This window comes from Elgaria multicarinata, chromosome 3, assembly GCF_023053635.1.
Source record: "Elgaria multicarinata webbii isolate HBS135686 ecotype San Diego chromosome 3, rElgMul1.1.pri, whole genome shotgun sequence".
Taxonomy (NCBI): domain Eukaryota; kingdom Metazoa; phylum Chordata; class Lepidosauria; order Squamata; family Anguidae; genus Elgaria; species Elgaria multicarinata.
Genome location: NC_086173.1, coordinates 9,488,326 through 9,505,857, shown reverse-complemented (window position 1 = coordinate 9,505,857; position 17,532 = coordinate 9,488,326). Strand labels below are relative to the sequence as shown.

The window sequence follows — 17,532 nt, the reverse complement described above, 5'->3', positions numbered from 1 at the left end:
GGAACAGTGAGCGGCTGCATTTGAACGAAACACAATAATGAAAATGAAAGAGCCTTAAGAAACTGTCCACCACATATTTGTCCACCTAAATTTGTCTCAGTCTTTCTGCTGCAAATAAGAAAGAGGCCAGTTTCTCAGAAAACAAATTATCTTTATCAGCAAATAAAAAAAAACCATTTTCTGTGAAATTGACCAATAGTGAAAACAAGGAAGGGGGTGAGGAAATAATTTTGGTATTTTCTCTATTTGCTGGGCCCGGGGGTGGGTGGGTTTCCTCTAATACCACTTGCAAGCTCTTTTGCTGAAACCTTAGGTTCTAAGTACTCCCCTTTCCATGCTGGCTAGAAGCTGATGAGAGCTGTAAGCCAAAAAAATCCGGAGGTCTTCAACTTGCCCACCTCTTCCTTTCTAGGAGGACTCTGAAAATCAGACATGCAGGATTCGTGACAATGGTTACACTTTATCACGTGATACCAGGGCAGGCGTTTTAAAGTCTGATAACAGAGAAAGAGCTTGCTGTTTAAAAGACATCCTTCAATCTGATTTTAAGTTCAGCCTCAGCAAATGTTGGGGTTAAGGCTATAGTCGTAAACAGACTTATTAAGGAGAAAACTTCATTAGACACGGTGAGGCTTAAGAAGCCCAGAGAGGATTGTGCTGTAAAAGTTTAAAAAAAAAAATAGGTTGAAGTAAAAGCAAAAAGACTAACTACAAAATAGGCTTTTTGCAGTGAAATTATCCCCCTGGTTCTCAAGTTTGTTGGGTCCCCTCTCCTGGACACACTCTGCTCTCAGAGTTCCAGGCTGGAAACGAAGGAGGTGGCAGCTTTTATTATTAATGCTGGCTCTTTATACAGGATGCTCACAGTTTAAAACGTTTTGCATACAAATCACCATGGCCCTTCCAATAAGCCTTGTAAGATAAGTCCAGTAATATCAGCATCAACACCAGGACCTCTCCATATTGCAGATGAGGGTGCTGAGGCTTTTCTAAGGGCTGCTGAGGCTGCAATCCTACACCGACTCACCTAGGATTAAGAACCATTGAGCTCACTGGGACTTATTCTGGACATACTTGACTGTGCTGAGTTCATGGCCAATGTGGGATTTGAACCAGCAACCTCTTGGATAGACATTCATACTTTTAGCCACACACGTGGCAACTTTCCGCCCCTCTCCGCACTCACTCCCCCGACAGCCCTACCAGCAAGCCACAACTCAGCCAGTGTGGTGTAATGGCGAAGGTGTTGGACTGGGAGTCGGGAGATCCGGGTTCTAGTCCCCACTTGGCCATGGAAACCCAGTGGGTGACTTTGGGCCAATCACAGCCTCTCAGCCCAACCTACCTCACAGGGTTGTTGTTGTGAGGATAAAATGGAGAGGAGGAGGATTATGTACGCCGCCTTGGGTTCATTGGAGGGGGGAAGGGGGGGATATAAATGCAATAACAACATAAATAAACTCAAATAAACAGGAACCTTCACTGCAGCTCATATTTACAAGCAATGCAATAAATAAATGAGGCCAAAAGTCCTTTTATGATGAGTGCATCGATAAATCCAGCTCCACAGGTCACCCTGAGGAGATCAAGAGCTTCACTCACCATCAGGAATTCCTTGAGGTGGGTCTCAATGTTCTTGTTGTAGATGGTGAAGAGAGCAGCTGAGACCTGGATGATGGCTTTGGCTAGGCAATGGATGTTGTTGCTATAGCCTAGAGGGAAAGAGAGGGATATAGATACCCGTATCAGGTCCAAACAATATAAACAAACAATTGTGACTCTCAGCTTGGACACTGTATATCTCTGAAGGGTGCAAAAATCCAGGTGCCTGGTAGCTAATGGCTCCAAAAATATTGGACTTGAGAACTGGCAAGTGTGCCGATGAAGTTGATGGAGTCTAACTCCTTGGTCCCTCTCAGAGCATCATCAGATGAGCATTTTAGGGCACGCTCGTGACTGGCCACTCACGGTTCTTCATGGGACATTTTGACAACCCAGCATTCCCCCCTGTGTGTCTCCCGCTCCTTCTGGACTTTTTTCCGTCACAAAAAAAGACCTGGAAAATTCCCCTTTTTTTTGTAGTGAAACTTGCTGCCATTTCCTGCTGTGTGCAGGAGAAGCAGCGCAATAATAATAATATAAAAAAGCCCACTGTGTGGTCATTGCTTGCTTCCTCTTTCTTCCCTGTGTGAAGAAAGAGGAATTTTCTCATCCCTATTGTGGGACAGAAGCAGGAGGCAAAGTGACGGTAGGGAAATGTGACCCCCGCTGTCTGATGAGGCTCTCTGTTGAGCCATGCCTAGAAGGACAGCAGAATATATCGAAGAAAAACAGACCCAAATGAACTACTGTAAACCAGATCCTCCTTCTTTCTGGTATGTTCAAGCCTCCATCTCTTCCTCCTTCCAATGTAGCTCCCAGATCTTATGGCTTCCCACCCACCCCCTTGGGATGGTGGCAGGAGGAATCCCCCTGGGGCAGGGATCTCTCATGAAGAATTCTCAGCAGCCTCACAAAATGAAAACAGCAGTTGTGCTGTTCTGCCAAATGCCTCCTTCCCCCCCCCCCCCGCCCCAAGCTTTGTGATACACTTGTTGTGCTGCCAATATATGATTAACCTGCAAGAAAGTGCAAGCATCACGCCCCGGTTAGGCAATGCAAAGCAATGTAAAACTGACAAATGGATTTGCACCAGTATAAATACACAGCAATTGGGGCAAACTGCATGCTACTTTAAGCATGTACTTTTAAAAGCATGCTCCACCCTCTTCCTCCAGAAAAAGGAACTGGGCTGATCTGAATCAGGACCGTCCACACTCTTACATTTCCCTGCAGAGAGTTGATTCTTGCCTCTGAAGGCATCCTTTGCTTTGCTTTCTCCTGCACTGAGGTCTCAATCCAGTTTCACCCTCCCTTCCCCCCTTGGCTGCTTTTTCTGGAGAGGGAGGGAGGGAGAGAGAGAGAATGGACAGTCCTAAGCATGCACTTAAAACACATACATACCATAGTATGTGATTTGGCCCTAGGCAGGGAGATAATGACCCCTTTCCTCCTGTTACCAACTTTCACTGCTGAGGCCATCAGAGAGAGAGGAAGTAGCAGCAGCATTCCCAGTGTGTCCACGACCGACCAGCTGAACTTTGTAACTAAGAAGCTAGTACCTGAATTAGTCCCATCCAATCTACTTTCCGTGGTGTTGCGTGTTTCTTTAAAAAAAAAAAAAGCTTGCGGGCAGAAGCTCTCTTAAGAAATATATTTGTAAGCTGCCTTGGGAGCCTTTTTGGCTAAAGGGCGGGATAAAAATGCTACAAATCCATAAATAATGACAATTGGCCAGGGACATCCAGTGATTTGCATGGCTGGGTGGGGATTCGAACCCAGGTCCAGCCCTAGTCCAGCCCTCTTAACCGCCATGCCCTACTGGCTCTCACTTAAATGAGAAAAAGCAAAGAGCAGCTGTCAGGGCTAAACCTGCTTCCTGCCCTTGGTGATTCTAAACATTCAGATTCAAATGGATGCCTATTGCCATAGCCTTGGCCCTGCATCATGAGGCCTATCTAAATGGAAACACTTTCTGAGGCAACGCTGTTTCAATTCAGATTTTCATGAAATCGCGTTTGCTCCTCCCGGGGCAATTGTAGCCAGTAAAGTGGTGTATACATTAAAAAAAAAAACAAACCATGCTTTCCCGGGGTAGACATGTTTAGCCAAACCTATCCTTGGCTCCACCCTTTCTTGGTGGGAGTAAGGATCACTTTGGGGCGATCACTCTTTAAATTCATTAAATGTATACACACATTCACTGGTCCCGGAGATTTTAAAAAGAGCAGGCCAAAGGATTCTCCTGACCTCTCTCTTCACTCATACTCAGTAAAGTACAATTGAAGATAATGAGTTACTTCTGAGTAGATATGTTTAGCCCACGCCTCTCCTCGTATCCATGCTTTCATGATGCAACTTTCTCTTCCATCGATCACCGCTACTCCCCACAGCCTGCTCGGCAGGGAGCTGAGGTCACACAGACTCCCGAACCGTGCTGAAGCCACCACGATGGAAAAATCCATCAGAAAACAAGTTTACAGAACAATGAGTTTTACAGCATGAAAACTTGCACTTGCTATGGAGAGGGGTGTATGCCATGTGCCGCTATCGTCTGGTGGGTGCAGCAGAACCGGAGTAAATGCTCCATGTAGATGGGGTCACAGTCATGAGGGCGAGAGAGAAATCATTGGCTGCTGCATACCTATGGATCAAAGGTGGGCACTGCCACCCCAAAAAGCACAGTGATTCCACTGTCCAGAGTGCAATTCTTCTGGGAAAGGAAGTGCACACACTTTCCTTGTTCCCGGCAGAACCGCTGTTTCTGCAGAGAAATAGGACATGCAGGGATCGCGCACCCAGGTTCCTCTGCAGAACGGGGCTCCTGACAGCCTGCCAAACACCTGAGTGAAAGGATTGCTAAACCAGGAGATCCCATTGCCTGCAATTAGTCCGTCCAACACTTGGCACGCTTCACTTGTTTGTCAGAGCCCGTGTGTGTGTGTGTGTGTCGCATGAGCGAGTGGATCAGCACAGCAGGTTTGGGGAGGAATCGGAAAGCCTGCACCTCGTGTCTTACCGTCTGTGTCGGTGCTGTAAACTGAAGAAGGGTCGTTGGCCAGGGACGGCAGAGACACAGCCACAAAGACCAGCAGCAGACAGGCAGCCTTGTATTCCTCCTCTGGGGAAGGGCTGTCTATCAAGGAGGCAAAAGGGATGATCAACAGGAAGAGATTTCAGTAATAAGCCTGATCTACACTGTCGTTTCCTCTATCCCCCAGTTCGGTTGCTCAACAAACTTGCCCCCCAAAAAGGGGATGAGTGGGTGAGAGGGTTTAAAAAAAAACCCTGTGGTGCCTGTGATAGGCTGATAAATTATCTGATGGATGGAACTGGTAAGCTGCACAGAACTGACACTGCTTGGCTCCGCTTGAATCGACACTTACATGCCATTAAAAAACCAACAAAGAGGAGTAGCTCATCACTAGCCTGCGGTAGGGAGAGGAAACGGGGAAATTCGGCATGTCCTGTTGCAGCAGCCTTTCCCAACATGGGGCCCTCCAGATGTTTTGGACACCAACTCCCATCAGTCCGAGCTAGAATGGCCAATAGTCAGGAATGCTGGGAATTGAACTCCCCCAAAATGTCTGGAGGGCACCAAGTTCAGCAAGGCTGTGTTGCAGAGACTCTGGACAACTGTTCATTTGACCTCAAATGTACGAAACAGCCCTCCCTAGGGGCACATGAACAATTATCAGTGGTGATTTATCAGTGTGTGTACACTATATACAAAGAGAGAGAGAGAGAGAGACAGACACAGAGGGAGTATAAATCACAGAATCATAGAATAGTAGAGTTGGAAGGGGGCTATAAGGCCATCGAGTCCAACCCTCTGCTCAGTCCAACTCCCTGCTCAATAGGTATGAGAGTTTGATTGGGTTCATAATATAAAAAGAATGGCGATCTACCCCTCTTCTAAGCAAGGAGAGTCAAGGCACCATTATTCCTTTGCAGAACCACATTCATGTGGAAAGAATACTCAGCAAAAAAAAAAAACGCTCTGTGTGTGTGTGTGTGGCGGGGGAGATCTTGTACAGCGATTGCCCTTTGAATGTAGCTGGTGTGGCAGAAAGGGACTAGTAACTAGATGGAGTGAGGTCACAGAATGACAGCCCCCCCCCCCACCACCACCAATCCAGGAGAAGAAATAGGTGGTAATAATTTCCAAGAGGTCGGCCCTGCAGCATGGAAGGAGGCAGCACCGACGCAGATTTGAGACCAGCACTGCAGGGAGGCAGGAGAAATGATATGTGTCAGCTTGAACGTTGCACTCTGCATGGCAGCAGCTGCAATTCAGAATGCCCAAAGCTAAGGAAGGGAGGGGACAGGAAGCAAAAGCTATAAAATAGTCTGCGACATCCCAGAAGGAAGAGGACATCGCACCCGCCATTTTGGTTTTGGTTTTTTTGGGGGTTTTTTTAATCGAAAATGAGCGCTCCAGCGAAAAGGGGAGGAGATATATTCCTGTTCCCCCACCCCAAATGGTTACTCACGAGGAGCTGGGATGAAACCGGGACGGCGGCCCACACCTCCCGTGGTCTCAGGATCATCCCGAGACCGTGGAAAAAGTCGGGATAGAAGTGTAGGGCCATATCCCAGGGAAAAGGAGGGATCTTCCTTCCCTGCTCCTGGGATCCCCTGTGCATCATGTGGATGCACAGGGACAATCTTGGGACGATTCCCGGGATATCGCCCCGCCTAGCCATGCCCTATCTAGACTTCAGATTTGAGGTGATGAAAAGAGAGAAAGAGAGAAGATGCACATAGTTGTAAAGCTCTGGGGCAAGAGCAACTGAAGGGGCATCTCATGTCTCCGTGGCTTGCACCTATTAAATACATGAGTGCCTCCAGGTACGGAGGATGCACGCATTTAGCCCCTGGCGGGATGCAGGCGCCTGGACAGATGCGCATGCATTTCAAGAACCGAAGCTTGCCTCTGCTCACTGAGAAAGACACAAAGCCAAATGCAGGCAAGCCGACATTCTTGAATCAAGCCGGGGAGTGGGCCTTTTCAACACAAACAAAAGCAGCAACAGCATCTAAGCAGCAGCGGCTCCGAGAGACAAAGTTAAAATATTTATTATCGCTGAGACGGCTGTGCAGCCTGGAACAATTCCCTGTGCAGCTCCTCGAAAAGCGGCGAGTTCCTGGTGCAAGGAAAAGCTGCCTTGTCTGGGGTCTTGCATAACTGTTGCCGCCCCGTAGATGTCTCAGAGTATAAACGTTGCAACCCCGCAGACGGCTCAATATGGCAGACCTAACATGTGACGGGTCAGAGAAAAGTTGGACAGCCAGGTTCTTACCTTTCTTCAGGTTGGCAAGGGCAGACACCAGGGCTGGGTCGATGTCACAAGGGACCCCTGCAGCTGTGGCTAGTTCAAAGATGCTCAGGGTCACCTAAGGGGAAGACAGAAAGGGCAAACTCGATGTTAAGACAGAGCTGGAGCTGGGGCTGCTGGGCCTTGCCTCCTGGCTCCTTTTTCCTTGTAGCATTCACTACAAGAACAATGGGCCTGCTACACATGCAAAAAAATGAGTCCCAGTATTGGGGAAAAGGCAGGATACAAATAAATGTTATTATTATTATTATTATTATTATTATTATTATTATTATATTTATTTGTATCCTGCCTTTTGCCCAATGCTGGGCCTCAAGGCGGCCTTACAAAGTTTAAAATATACATGGGGGGGGGGAGGGAAACAAAACCATAAACAATTAAAAAATACACAACAAAATTATAAGACATTAACATAGATGGAGGGACGGATTGTTCTCCAAAGGCCTGCTGGAACAAAAAAGTTTTAGCCTGCTTCCGAAAGCCCATCAAGGAGGGAGCCAGCCTAGCTTCCCCGGGAAGAGAGTTCCAGAGCACTGGAGCAGCCACTGAGAAGGCCCTCTCCCATGTTCCCACCAAGTGCGCCTGTGAAGAAGGTGGGACTGAAAGAAGGGCCTCTCCAGAAGATCTCAAAGCACGGGCAGGCTCATAAGGGAGAATACGGTCTTTCAAATAACCTGGACCCGAACCATATAGAGCTTTATAGGTCATAACCAGCACTTTGAATTGTGCCCGGAAACAGACTGGAAGCCAGTGGAGCTGTTTTAACAGGGGAGTTGTGTGCTCCCTGTAACCAGCCCCGGTCAACAATCTGGCTGCAGCTCTTTGAACCAGCTGGAGTTTCCGAACACTCTTCAAAGGCAGCCCCACATAGAGCGCATTACAGTAATCCAATCGGGATGTAACTAAGGCATGTGTCACTGTGGCTAGGTCCGACATCATTAGCCGCCTTGAGTCCCAGTATTGGGGAAAAGGCGGGATACAAATTATTATTATTATTATTATTGATGATGATGATGAGGTGGTAAAATTCTGGATGGTCCCACTTCTGACCGCAGGTGGGGCATATCATTTTTTTAGTGCTCCCCCATGTAAAAACAAACCAACAAACCAACAAACAAGTCACAATTCCTTCAATTAAAAATAAAACCTAACATTCCAGGAAGAAAGGTTGTAGCCTTTTTCCTGACAAGCTATTTTTTGAGAGGGTGGCATAAAAACATCTTGAGGGGGCATGAAAAATTGAGATTTCTCCCCCTTCTGTGGTTCACTCTACCGCCTTGGGACTCTGCCACCGCATTTCCAGCTCACTGTGCTGCATGTGTAGACCATGGCCACAGCTAGACCGAAGGTTTATCCTGGGATCATCCAGGGTTCACCCCTGCCTGAGCACTGGATCCCCTGTGTGTCACCTAGATGAACAGGTTTGACCCCTGGACGATCCAGGGATAACCCTTAGGTCTAGCTATGGCCCAAGTCTTTCCGCTGGGTGTTTCGCCACCCTGCTCCCTACCCCATACATCACTTGCTAGCGGGGACAGGGAAAACTTACATTGCAATGACATCAAGCCACAAATCATGCCTTAATAGACACTACGAGGAAGAGGGAGTGGGAGACACACAGTAGTTTTATGTCTGCTGAACTCTCATTCTTCCAAGTTGGACTTTTTTAAAAACAACAACACACATATAATTTAACACTAGTTGGATAATCATTAATGTGTTACATAAATTTGCCCCTGCCTAGGCTGAGCTCAGGCCAGATGCCTTTATTGCTCCGTTACTACTTCAATGATGAATGCAGACACATGGACACATCCAACAGAGCAGAGGATGCAAGCTCAGAGGAATCCAGAATGACCAGCCAAGCTTGGACTTCTAGCGTGGGAGCACCAATTCAAAATCCCACTGATTCAACAAACTATGGAGGAAGGAAGGCTACTCCCTGACCTACTGCTGGCGGTTGGGGGGAATGTCTGTTCGACCCACAGCTTGTGACGCTGGCCTGGCTATCATGTTCCCCTATGATATGCAAGCGTGTCTGCATTTAATTGGTTCTTTAACAAATTATCGAAGGTTTTTTCCTCCCCTAAAGGTGCTCAAGGCAACCCATGCAACCGCAGCACAACAACGGCAGGAAAGCCATTTTAAACCGCCTTAGAGAAATCTTATCCAAAATGAAGAGTGTGGAGCTGAAGAACCCTCACTCGAGTTCAAAAGTTAATAGAAGCGTCTTCATCTAGCTTCTCAAATGACCCATGGTTGGGCACAGGCAAGCATCATTAGGGAATGCATTACGAAGTTGGGATGCAAAGCACCAAGACGGCTCTACGTCGGGACTTGAAGAAACCTAAGCTTTCTAAGAGAAGGGACCCAGAGTTTCTGCACAGTGGATTGAGTTGTAAGGGAGGAGATGGCCCTTGTAACATGCTTGGCCTAGGCCATCTGGAGATCTATCTATCTATCTATCTATCTATCTATCTATCTATCTATCTATCTATCTATTCATTCATTCATCCACTCATTTTGTGTTTAGTTCTCTGGGTGGTTCACATGCCCAAAAGGTGGTGTGCATATGTATGCATATATGCAGTATTATAAGATAAGGCGGCAGCTGAAATGAAGTAGTTTCACAAGTATTAGGGGAAGGGGAAGGACATCAGCAGCAGGAGAAGCAGAGGCTTCATGCAGCAGCTGCGAGAAGCCCTAGTAGATATGATAATCGCCCACTGGCAGCCCATAAACTCTAGTGTAGTAGAGAGGATCACAGCCCTAAGTCAGACAGTCTATATGGTCTGTTTCCTGCATCACGGCTGCACAGTGGTGCTGCGTTGTTTATATGACGCAGCCACCAACTCGCAGCCATGTCGGGTTTTTAGCCCCCAAACTGCACTTTTTCACGGTGTGGTTTTACCATGATTTTTTTTCCTTGATGCTCTGAAGTCACCACACTGTTTCTCCGTCTGCTGGTAGTGGCTTTGGTTTGAGTTAAACCCAGTGGGTGCCGCTGGGGGCGGATCCAAGCCCAATTGTGATTTCCCGCCCCCCCCATCCAGGTAAGCACGGAAACGCAGGGCAGGGGGTGGGCTTGATGAGCCGATTGGCCACCAGCGCTGCAGTTGTCCAGCTGGACACCCTGTGCCCCCCTCCTGCCATCGCTATTTAGCGGCTCCGCTTTGCAGCAGTGATGCTGTGGCATTTTGACGGAATCGGCTACAAAGCCACATTGTATAGACCCCTCTCACAACCAGGCAAATGCGCTCACCTACAAATCTAGCTGAGAAAGATGCCAAGAAAACAGGCACATCAGCACCCCCTTCCTGCCCTGCCAGGATCTTTTCGACAGCTATTCACCCTTCTCTGGAACGAGGCAGCAGCCAGAAGCCTCCCTCATGTTCTTGCTCCTTGACAACAGAGATGAAGACAATCGCTAGGCAAGTTGGGGGAACGGACACTCAAATCACAGGAGGCAGGAGATGGATAACTAACCAGAGGCTCGGACCCTTGGTTTTGATACACTGTATGCCAGTGATGCAATGCACACGATACAGCATTCCAAAAAACCAAATGAATACTTAGTAGCACATTCAGTTTATAAATTTTTATAGATTTTAAAAATTCTAAAAAAAATAGTTTTTTATAGTTTAAAATTTAAAAACATTCTCTCTCTCTCTCTCTCTCTCTCTCTCTCTCTCTCTCTCTCTATATATATATATATATATATATATAAACAGGGGGCTGTCTATATGTGGGGAAAGCCCCACGGTGGCTGCAGATCTGCGCTGGGTCAGTTAGACGACGCAAGCGCAGCTTTGCAGCCATTTGTGTAGCTGCGGATTGAAAAAGTTGGGGATTTACCCTGGCTTTTTCAATCGTAGCGACGTCAGTACAGCTCTTCCACCATCTGATGTCGCTCTGGGGCCAACCTCTGCTTTATCATCACATGAATAGGACTGCTGGCCCAGTAAGTAGATGAACTGGAATTGTGTTTTCGATTACTTCCAGGAAGGGAGAGAAGAGAAGAAGAATTAACTGAACATGAAAGCCTTCTGCAGAATTCATGGAAGCTGGCACAGAAGGCAGTTGGGGGCTGGAGAAAGTTTTAAAACATTTATAGCTGTTAAAAGCAGAAGGGACCAGCTACTGCTGCCTCAAGCCCACTCTCATGCGCTAGCTGAAGCATCTTTCTGAAACGCACACATGCTGTCTTGATTCGAGAGGCTGTGAATGATGGAGAATCCGCCCCCCTCCTTGGGCAACCTGTGCCAATTAATCACCCTTGCGGCTAAACACTGCGACTTACGTCTAAATATTTTTCCAACTCTAAATTCCTGGCTGTTGCTGCACATTCTATCTTCTCCAGCTAAAGCGAGATTAGAGCGTGGAGTGAAAGGCATGTTCGCCGCTGAAGCTTCAAAACAAGTGAATTTAGGGTGTTCCTCCCCACAACCCTCCACTCCCACTTCATCTTCTTGGAAGCAAATAGAAGGCAAGGTGATCCTACAGGCCTGCTGAGACTGTTTAACCATGTTTTGTCCTGGGACCACAAAATCAGGATTGTGAAAAGAAAGACATGGTCCATCTCTTGCCTGGGAATCACAAATTAGGTCATTACAGCATTGGTCCCTCACATATGCACAGCTACGCATCCTTCGGCTATCTGTATTTGCACATGTCCTGACCTTGTGCATGTGCAGTAGGTGTCAAAGTTTTCTGAGCCGCTTGGCCTGAACTGCCAATTTCCCCTTTTCTATCTGGAAATATGCCTCTGGTCATAGCAAGGGATGAAATAAGGAAACACCCACTCGCACAACACTGTTGCTCCTCTGTCTGTCTCTGGTGCAATGGAACACAGCTCCATCTTGGTGTTTCTATCTGTACACAAACAGCACACAAATGCAGACAGTCAGAGGGCATGATATAATGCGTAATATAGGCCAGGGATGAGCAAATTGGTGCCATCCAGATGTTTTGGACTACAACTCCCATTGTTCCCATCATGCTGGCTGGGGCTGATGACAGGCAGAATCCCAAAGATCTAGAGGGCACTGGGTTGTCTGCCCCCTAATGTCACATGTACCATAAATCCCAAACCCGCGTATGTCCAAAATGGCGGCAAGTTTGAATTCGACTTACATTGACTTGGAAAACATGCCAAACCTTTGATGAGTTTCCCCACCCCACCCCAATTTCCTCGCAATAGTTCAGTTCACCACCAATTGTATCCGAAGTGAGCTTTGGGGAAGCTACCCATCCCTGCTTACCTGTTCAGCCCTGCCAGGGAAAATCCATTCCCCTGCTCCAGGGCCGGTCCAAGACATTTTGCTGCTTGAGGTAACATACAAGATGGCACCCTCTCCCCAATTCATGTAGAAAAGCTAACAGGACTGGGAGTTGAATCTTACTTCTGTGCAGGTGATGGGATAGCATCCTCCACCACACCTGAGGCAGCAAAAGGCCCTAGCTTAGGATACATGGCATACACAGCTCTGATCTCCAAAACAGGGAAATAGCTGTTGAACTCATGAGGAGCAGCTGGGAAGCTGCCAATGCTGCCCCATAGTATCTGCCACCTGAGGCAGTCGCCTCATTCTGCCTCATGATAGGACCGACCCCCGCACCGCTCGCAAAGGCCAGCATTTGTTCGCATGGATGCCGATGGGGAACTCAGATGGCTGTGCGCAACAGTACCACCTAGTGACACCATTTTGCGACACAAGAATCAGCCAAGAGATGCACAAACACCTTTTAAAATCTCTGTGGGACACAGCCTTTTTCATTAGTGCAACAGTTGAGTCTCTGCCGCCAATGGTCTTTCTTTACGAACAGCTTGCGGGGAGGGGAGAGGAAGGGAAGGAAGATTAGACGCAGCTTACTCTTCAAAGGAAAGAGAAGCCTACAGTGCCGGCTTTGCCCACATCCCTGGAGAGATGCTGCTTTGAAAGATACCCAGAGAAGAGGTGATGTCTCGAAGCAGTTGAAAGAAGACAGTGGCAGCAGAGCCGCAGGGAGGCTGAGCCAGGCTACATGTAGCTACACAACAAGGGCATTAGCTCCTGTCGGCTTGATTGGGCCGGGTCCTTGCACCTCAGCCAGCTAACCTTCTTGAGGCTGCAAGATCACTGAATCAATAGCCTTCTGGAAGCCTGAGGCTGCAACACAGATGCCAACACCCATAGATCTGTGGAGCTGCCAAGAGTAAAATAAATACACACACACACGTGCACACACACCTAAGTTAAAGCACCTTAATAGTTGCCAAGTAGTGCATTCTAAATTTAGGCAGTTGCAGAAGTCAGCAGGTGTAGAACAGCGAGTTCCAAAAAAACTCCCTTTCAAATCCAGCAGCCGGCAAAACATAAAACATGCCATAGAAATCAGGCTCCTTTGCATGTTGTGCTTTAATTGGGTCATGGAATTCTGTGCAGGCTCGGGAGAGGAGAAATAATTTACACTGGATAATGGAAGTAACGGAAGGTGGAAATTGTGGGGAGGGCAAAAACTGGATACCTCGGCAGCCCCCTAGACTAGACACAAAACACACAGAGGCATGATTTGATTTCTGAGATTGGAAGTCCCTGGAGCGCGAGCCTGCCTGAAGTTACACCATGGCCTTGAAGCCCTTGCATGCCTGTGTTTGTGTGTGTTTTTGTGGGAGTGCGGGGGCTCACCTGCGTATATGCATGCGCTCACATGCAATTCCTACAGGCCAATGACTTAGGGGTGAGAGAACAGTTACGTTTGTCCTGAGGTCAAAAGACACGTTCCATAAATATGATCATGGCACATTTTAGATCATGCCAGGACTGGGGAATGGGGTGGGGGGACATGGTTAGTCACATAATGGCTGTATACTGTCTGGGGTGTTTGGGGACCACAAAGTATGAATCACTTTATCTCTCTGTTCATTGTTTACCTGGAGCTTTTCATACCACCACTTCTGGAATTAGAAGGAGGCCATTTATGAAATCCACAAATCACCATTCCCCCTTTAGCCATCATACCCCACGTGGCCTTTTAAAAACAGTAGCTAAGACGGCCATCACAACAAGGGGAGGGACCGCACTCCCCCCACACTCACCCAGGGTATTTCACTAGTGCTGCAAACCACCCATCTCTGTGTCTCCCGTTACTGATCGACTTAACTCTCCCATTCTCAGTTCTTGCCAGACAGCTGGCCTGGTCCTCCCTCTCACAAGGAAACCTGGAATCTGTGGAGACTCCCTACATGGCAGCCTTGCAGATCTGCTGCTGTCAGAACAGCCTTCTCACCACCTTCACCTGTCTATCCTCTTCTGTCACAGGTGTGACAGTGAGAAAGTGAGGGAAAGTCTATTGCGCCTTGTCTCAGGCTTAGGTGCTTTGCCCACCCACGTAATATAGCGGCCCTGGAAATGTTCGCCCTGCCTAATCCTCACATGGGTGACAAGGTATGTCTTAGAAGGGGGAACACGTCAGGTTTGCAGATCTACACTTTGTTTTTTGCTGGAACTCCAAGAACCACCAACTGGGGCCTGGTGGGAAAGGATTTAAGAATTTTGAGCCCAGAAATTTATTTTGAGGAGGGGAAGCTCATTTTGTTGCTAGTATTGTTTTAAAAAATGGAAGCCAGAAACCCTTGCCGATCTACTGCAAATCACCCAGAAATCTACCAGTAGATCCAGATCTACTTTCTGTACACCCCATTCTTAGAGCATCTATAAACAAGCAATTTAGTGCATGGAAGTTTGCAGGTCCATTACACAACATCAACAACATCCAGGATGTCTCCTGCGCTATCCCTGGGGAATCTTGCTTTAAAAAAACAAAGCAAAAAAACTAGAGATAATGGGGTATTATCTGGAAATCACAGGATTTCCCAATGTGTAAACTCGGCATTGCGCTACAATTCCACTACCAGAGGGTGCTGTTTCATTCAACTCAATGGAGCCTTTCCAGGAAGGGAAATTTTCAATTCAAAATCACATGGTTGGGTGTAAAAGACCATGTCATCATTATGGGAAGGCTGCATAGGACGGAAGCCTTGGTAAACTTGTGGGATTTTTTCCAGTGTGTAGAGACGCTCTTAGTCATTGTTCTGCATCCAAGAAGGAGGGCCAGGATCTCTTCTCGATCCTCCCAGAGTGCAGGACACGGAATAATGGGCTCAAGTTAAAGGAAGCCAGATTCCAGCTGGACATCAGGAAAAACTTCCTGACTGTTAGAGCAGTACGACAATGGAATCAGTTGCCTAGGGAGGTAGTGAGCTCTCCCATACTAGAGGCATTCAAGAGGCAGCTGGACAAGCATCTGTCAGGGATGCTTTAGGGTGGATTCCTGCATTGAGCAGGGAGTTGGACTCAATGGCCTTGTAGGCCACTTCCAACTCTGCTATTCTATGATTCTATGAATATTCTTGCTGCAGGACCAAATCCCAGCTTTGCACAATTGATCATCCAGTTGGGACACGAATGGATAAGACCAGTCAAATTAGCCCCTTGGTTCCAAGGGAGAAATGGCAAATGGCCCAGCCACAGCCCAACCAACGAGAACATTCAGAGACTTAGCATTATCTTCAAATTCTGGAGAACTGCCTTTCCACATCCTAGATAACATATCCTTGCTTCACATGGGATGATCCAGAGGTGTGAGACAACAAACCCAAATCTGTCTCAGTGACCAGCAGTGTCAACTGGCTACAACAGTGGACATGCCGGAATGCTTCTGACTGAACTGCACTTCTGCTGCAAGCTTTCCACCAAACGCAGCCTGGTGTTTCTCCAGAAATTAGGCTGTTGTTTCACTTTGGTTTCACCACCAATCTTACAGTTAATTTCTCCAAGATGCAATCCTGGCTCTCTTGTCTCCTTTCATACCCTTGGCTTGATCTTTCCGCTGCTGATACATAGTTTTGGTTTGGTGATATGACACTGCTCCCTCCAGCAGCGTGGATGCAAGGTTCTGGATTGTCAGGCATGTGCACATGGGAAAAGGCACAACACGGAGGGTCAAAGAGACCCAGAACTTCAGTTCGATACAACAAGGACTCTGTGTGATGTTTATGCAACCCCCACGGGTGAGTGTTCTGTTGCTCTCTGGCCACCAAAGGACTGATTAAGGTTAGGTACTTTTGTACACAGTTAAGGAATGGCTCCCTTCAATCTCTGCATGTCAGATTGCAGTCTGCGTCCAAGAATTATGGAGCTCTGGGCAAGGAAACCTCAGGCTCCTCTCACTGCATGCACCCACCTGCCATAGCATTCCGTTAGACCCCTTACACACATTCCACACCCCTTAGTTACTCACATTGCTGACTGGAGTCCACGTAAAGGATTCTGCCCAGTTGGTTCCTCTAAAAGGATCTCTCTGGTATAGTTTGGGTGGCATGCGAAAGCACAGTTAGAGGAACCACGTGGGTGGAAGCTTTTGCAATGGTATGGAAGTGATGACCAAGGCAGCAGCAAGCGTGCCACTCTGGGTGCATGTAAAAGGTGTGGGGGGAGTATGCATGGTTGCTAGGCAGCTATTCACCATCACTCCCTCAGTCTACACACACACACACACACACACACACACACACACCACAGGGCCAGCACAAGCAGCAAGAGATAAAGATGTACCACGACTGCTGCAGCCCTCCCTCTAGCCACCATGGGTCATGAAGCTAGAGCAAGCGTTGTCCTGGGTCTTGCGAGACCTGGCCGTAGGCATGCGCAAGGGGTGTGCCCAGGACACCTTAATGTCTCAAGCAAGAAGCGCTGAATTGGGGATGGGGCATTGAGTAGGGATCCAGAGGGGGATCCAGATGCACTGGGAACGGGCCTCTAGCTGCTCTGCCACCATGCTGAAGAACCGCTGCCTTCAAGAGAGCAGCTTTGCTCCTGGCAGCAGGAACGAAAAGGAACTGCTCTTCTGGGAGCTTCGGCCCCCTCGGCCTCTGCTTGAGCAGCTGTGGTCAGGCAAGCTGAATGCAGAGCACAGCATAAGGGTCTACGGTGTTTAATGAATAAACGAATAAAAATAACGCCCATGATTGAGCATTCAATAAATGTTTGCCTTTAAAATATATATATGTATCCCTGGGTGCACACCCTAATAAAATGGACCTGGCCAAGCTTCTGTGGGATCATGCAAGATCTGGCTGGGCTCCTGTAGGAGCTGTGCAGCTGCTGCTTCTGGCTGTGGGGCTCGTGGTGAGAACAACAGACAGCTCTGGACAGCCCCATCGCTACTCTCTGGCTGCAGCAAATGCCTGCTGGGAGAGAGGCCTGAAACCCTGGAGAGCCACTGCTGCCAGTCAGTGTCTATAATACTGGGCTAGATGGACCAAAGGTCCTACATTCCTATGAACCTGACAGCTCACCTGGAGCCTTTGTAAACACCAAGGTTCTGTTAGGGGAAATGGACCTTGAATGCTTAGGGTGGACAATTGCTAGGTGGCCATCCCACCAACCCCACCTCCATTCCCCCCGCCCCGCCCCCTTGACAAGAATAGGGTCTGGCATGGGTAAAAATGGCCTTCCAACCCCTCCGGTAACTGGGTCCTAAGGAGGACATTTGATTATGATTCTGGTGTCCACACAAGCCTTCTGGTTGCCTCCCTTCTTCTGGATGGCTC

General features: G+C 47.9%; 1 protein-coding gene across 1 annotated transcript in view; it reads right to left on the bottom strand.

Annotated features, from left to right (window-relative positions):
- The window catches only part of NCKAP1L (NCK associated protein 1 like), an 88,306-nt gene that overhangs the window by 12,360 nt on the left and 58,414 nt on the right, over nucleotides 1–17,532 (bottom strand). Inside the window, exons 27-29 of the mRNA XM_063119255.1 lie at nucleotides 6,903–6,996; nucleotides 4,619–4,735; nucleotides 1,603–1,712 (exon numbers count right to left, since the gene is read on the bottom strand). Of these exons, the coding sequence (XP_062975325.1) occupies nucleotides 1,603–1,712; nucleotides 4,619–4,735; nucleotides 6,903–6,996 (321 nt within the window). The remainder of the gene's footprint in view (nucleotides 1–1,602; nucleotides 1,713–4,618; nucleotides 4,736–6,902; nucleotides 6,997–17,532) is intronic.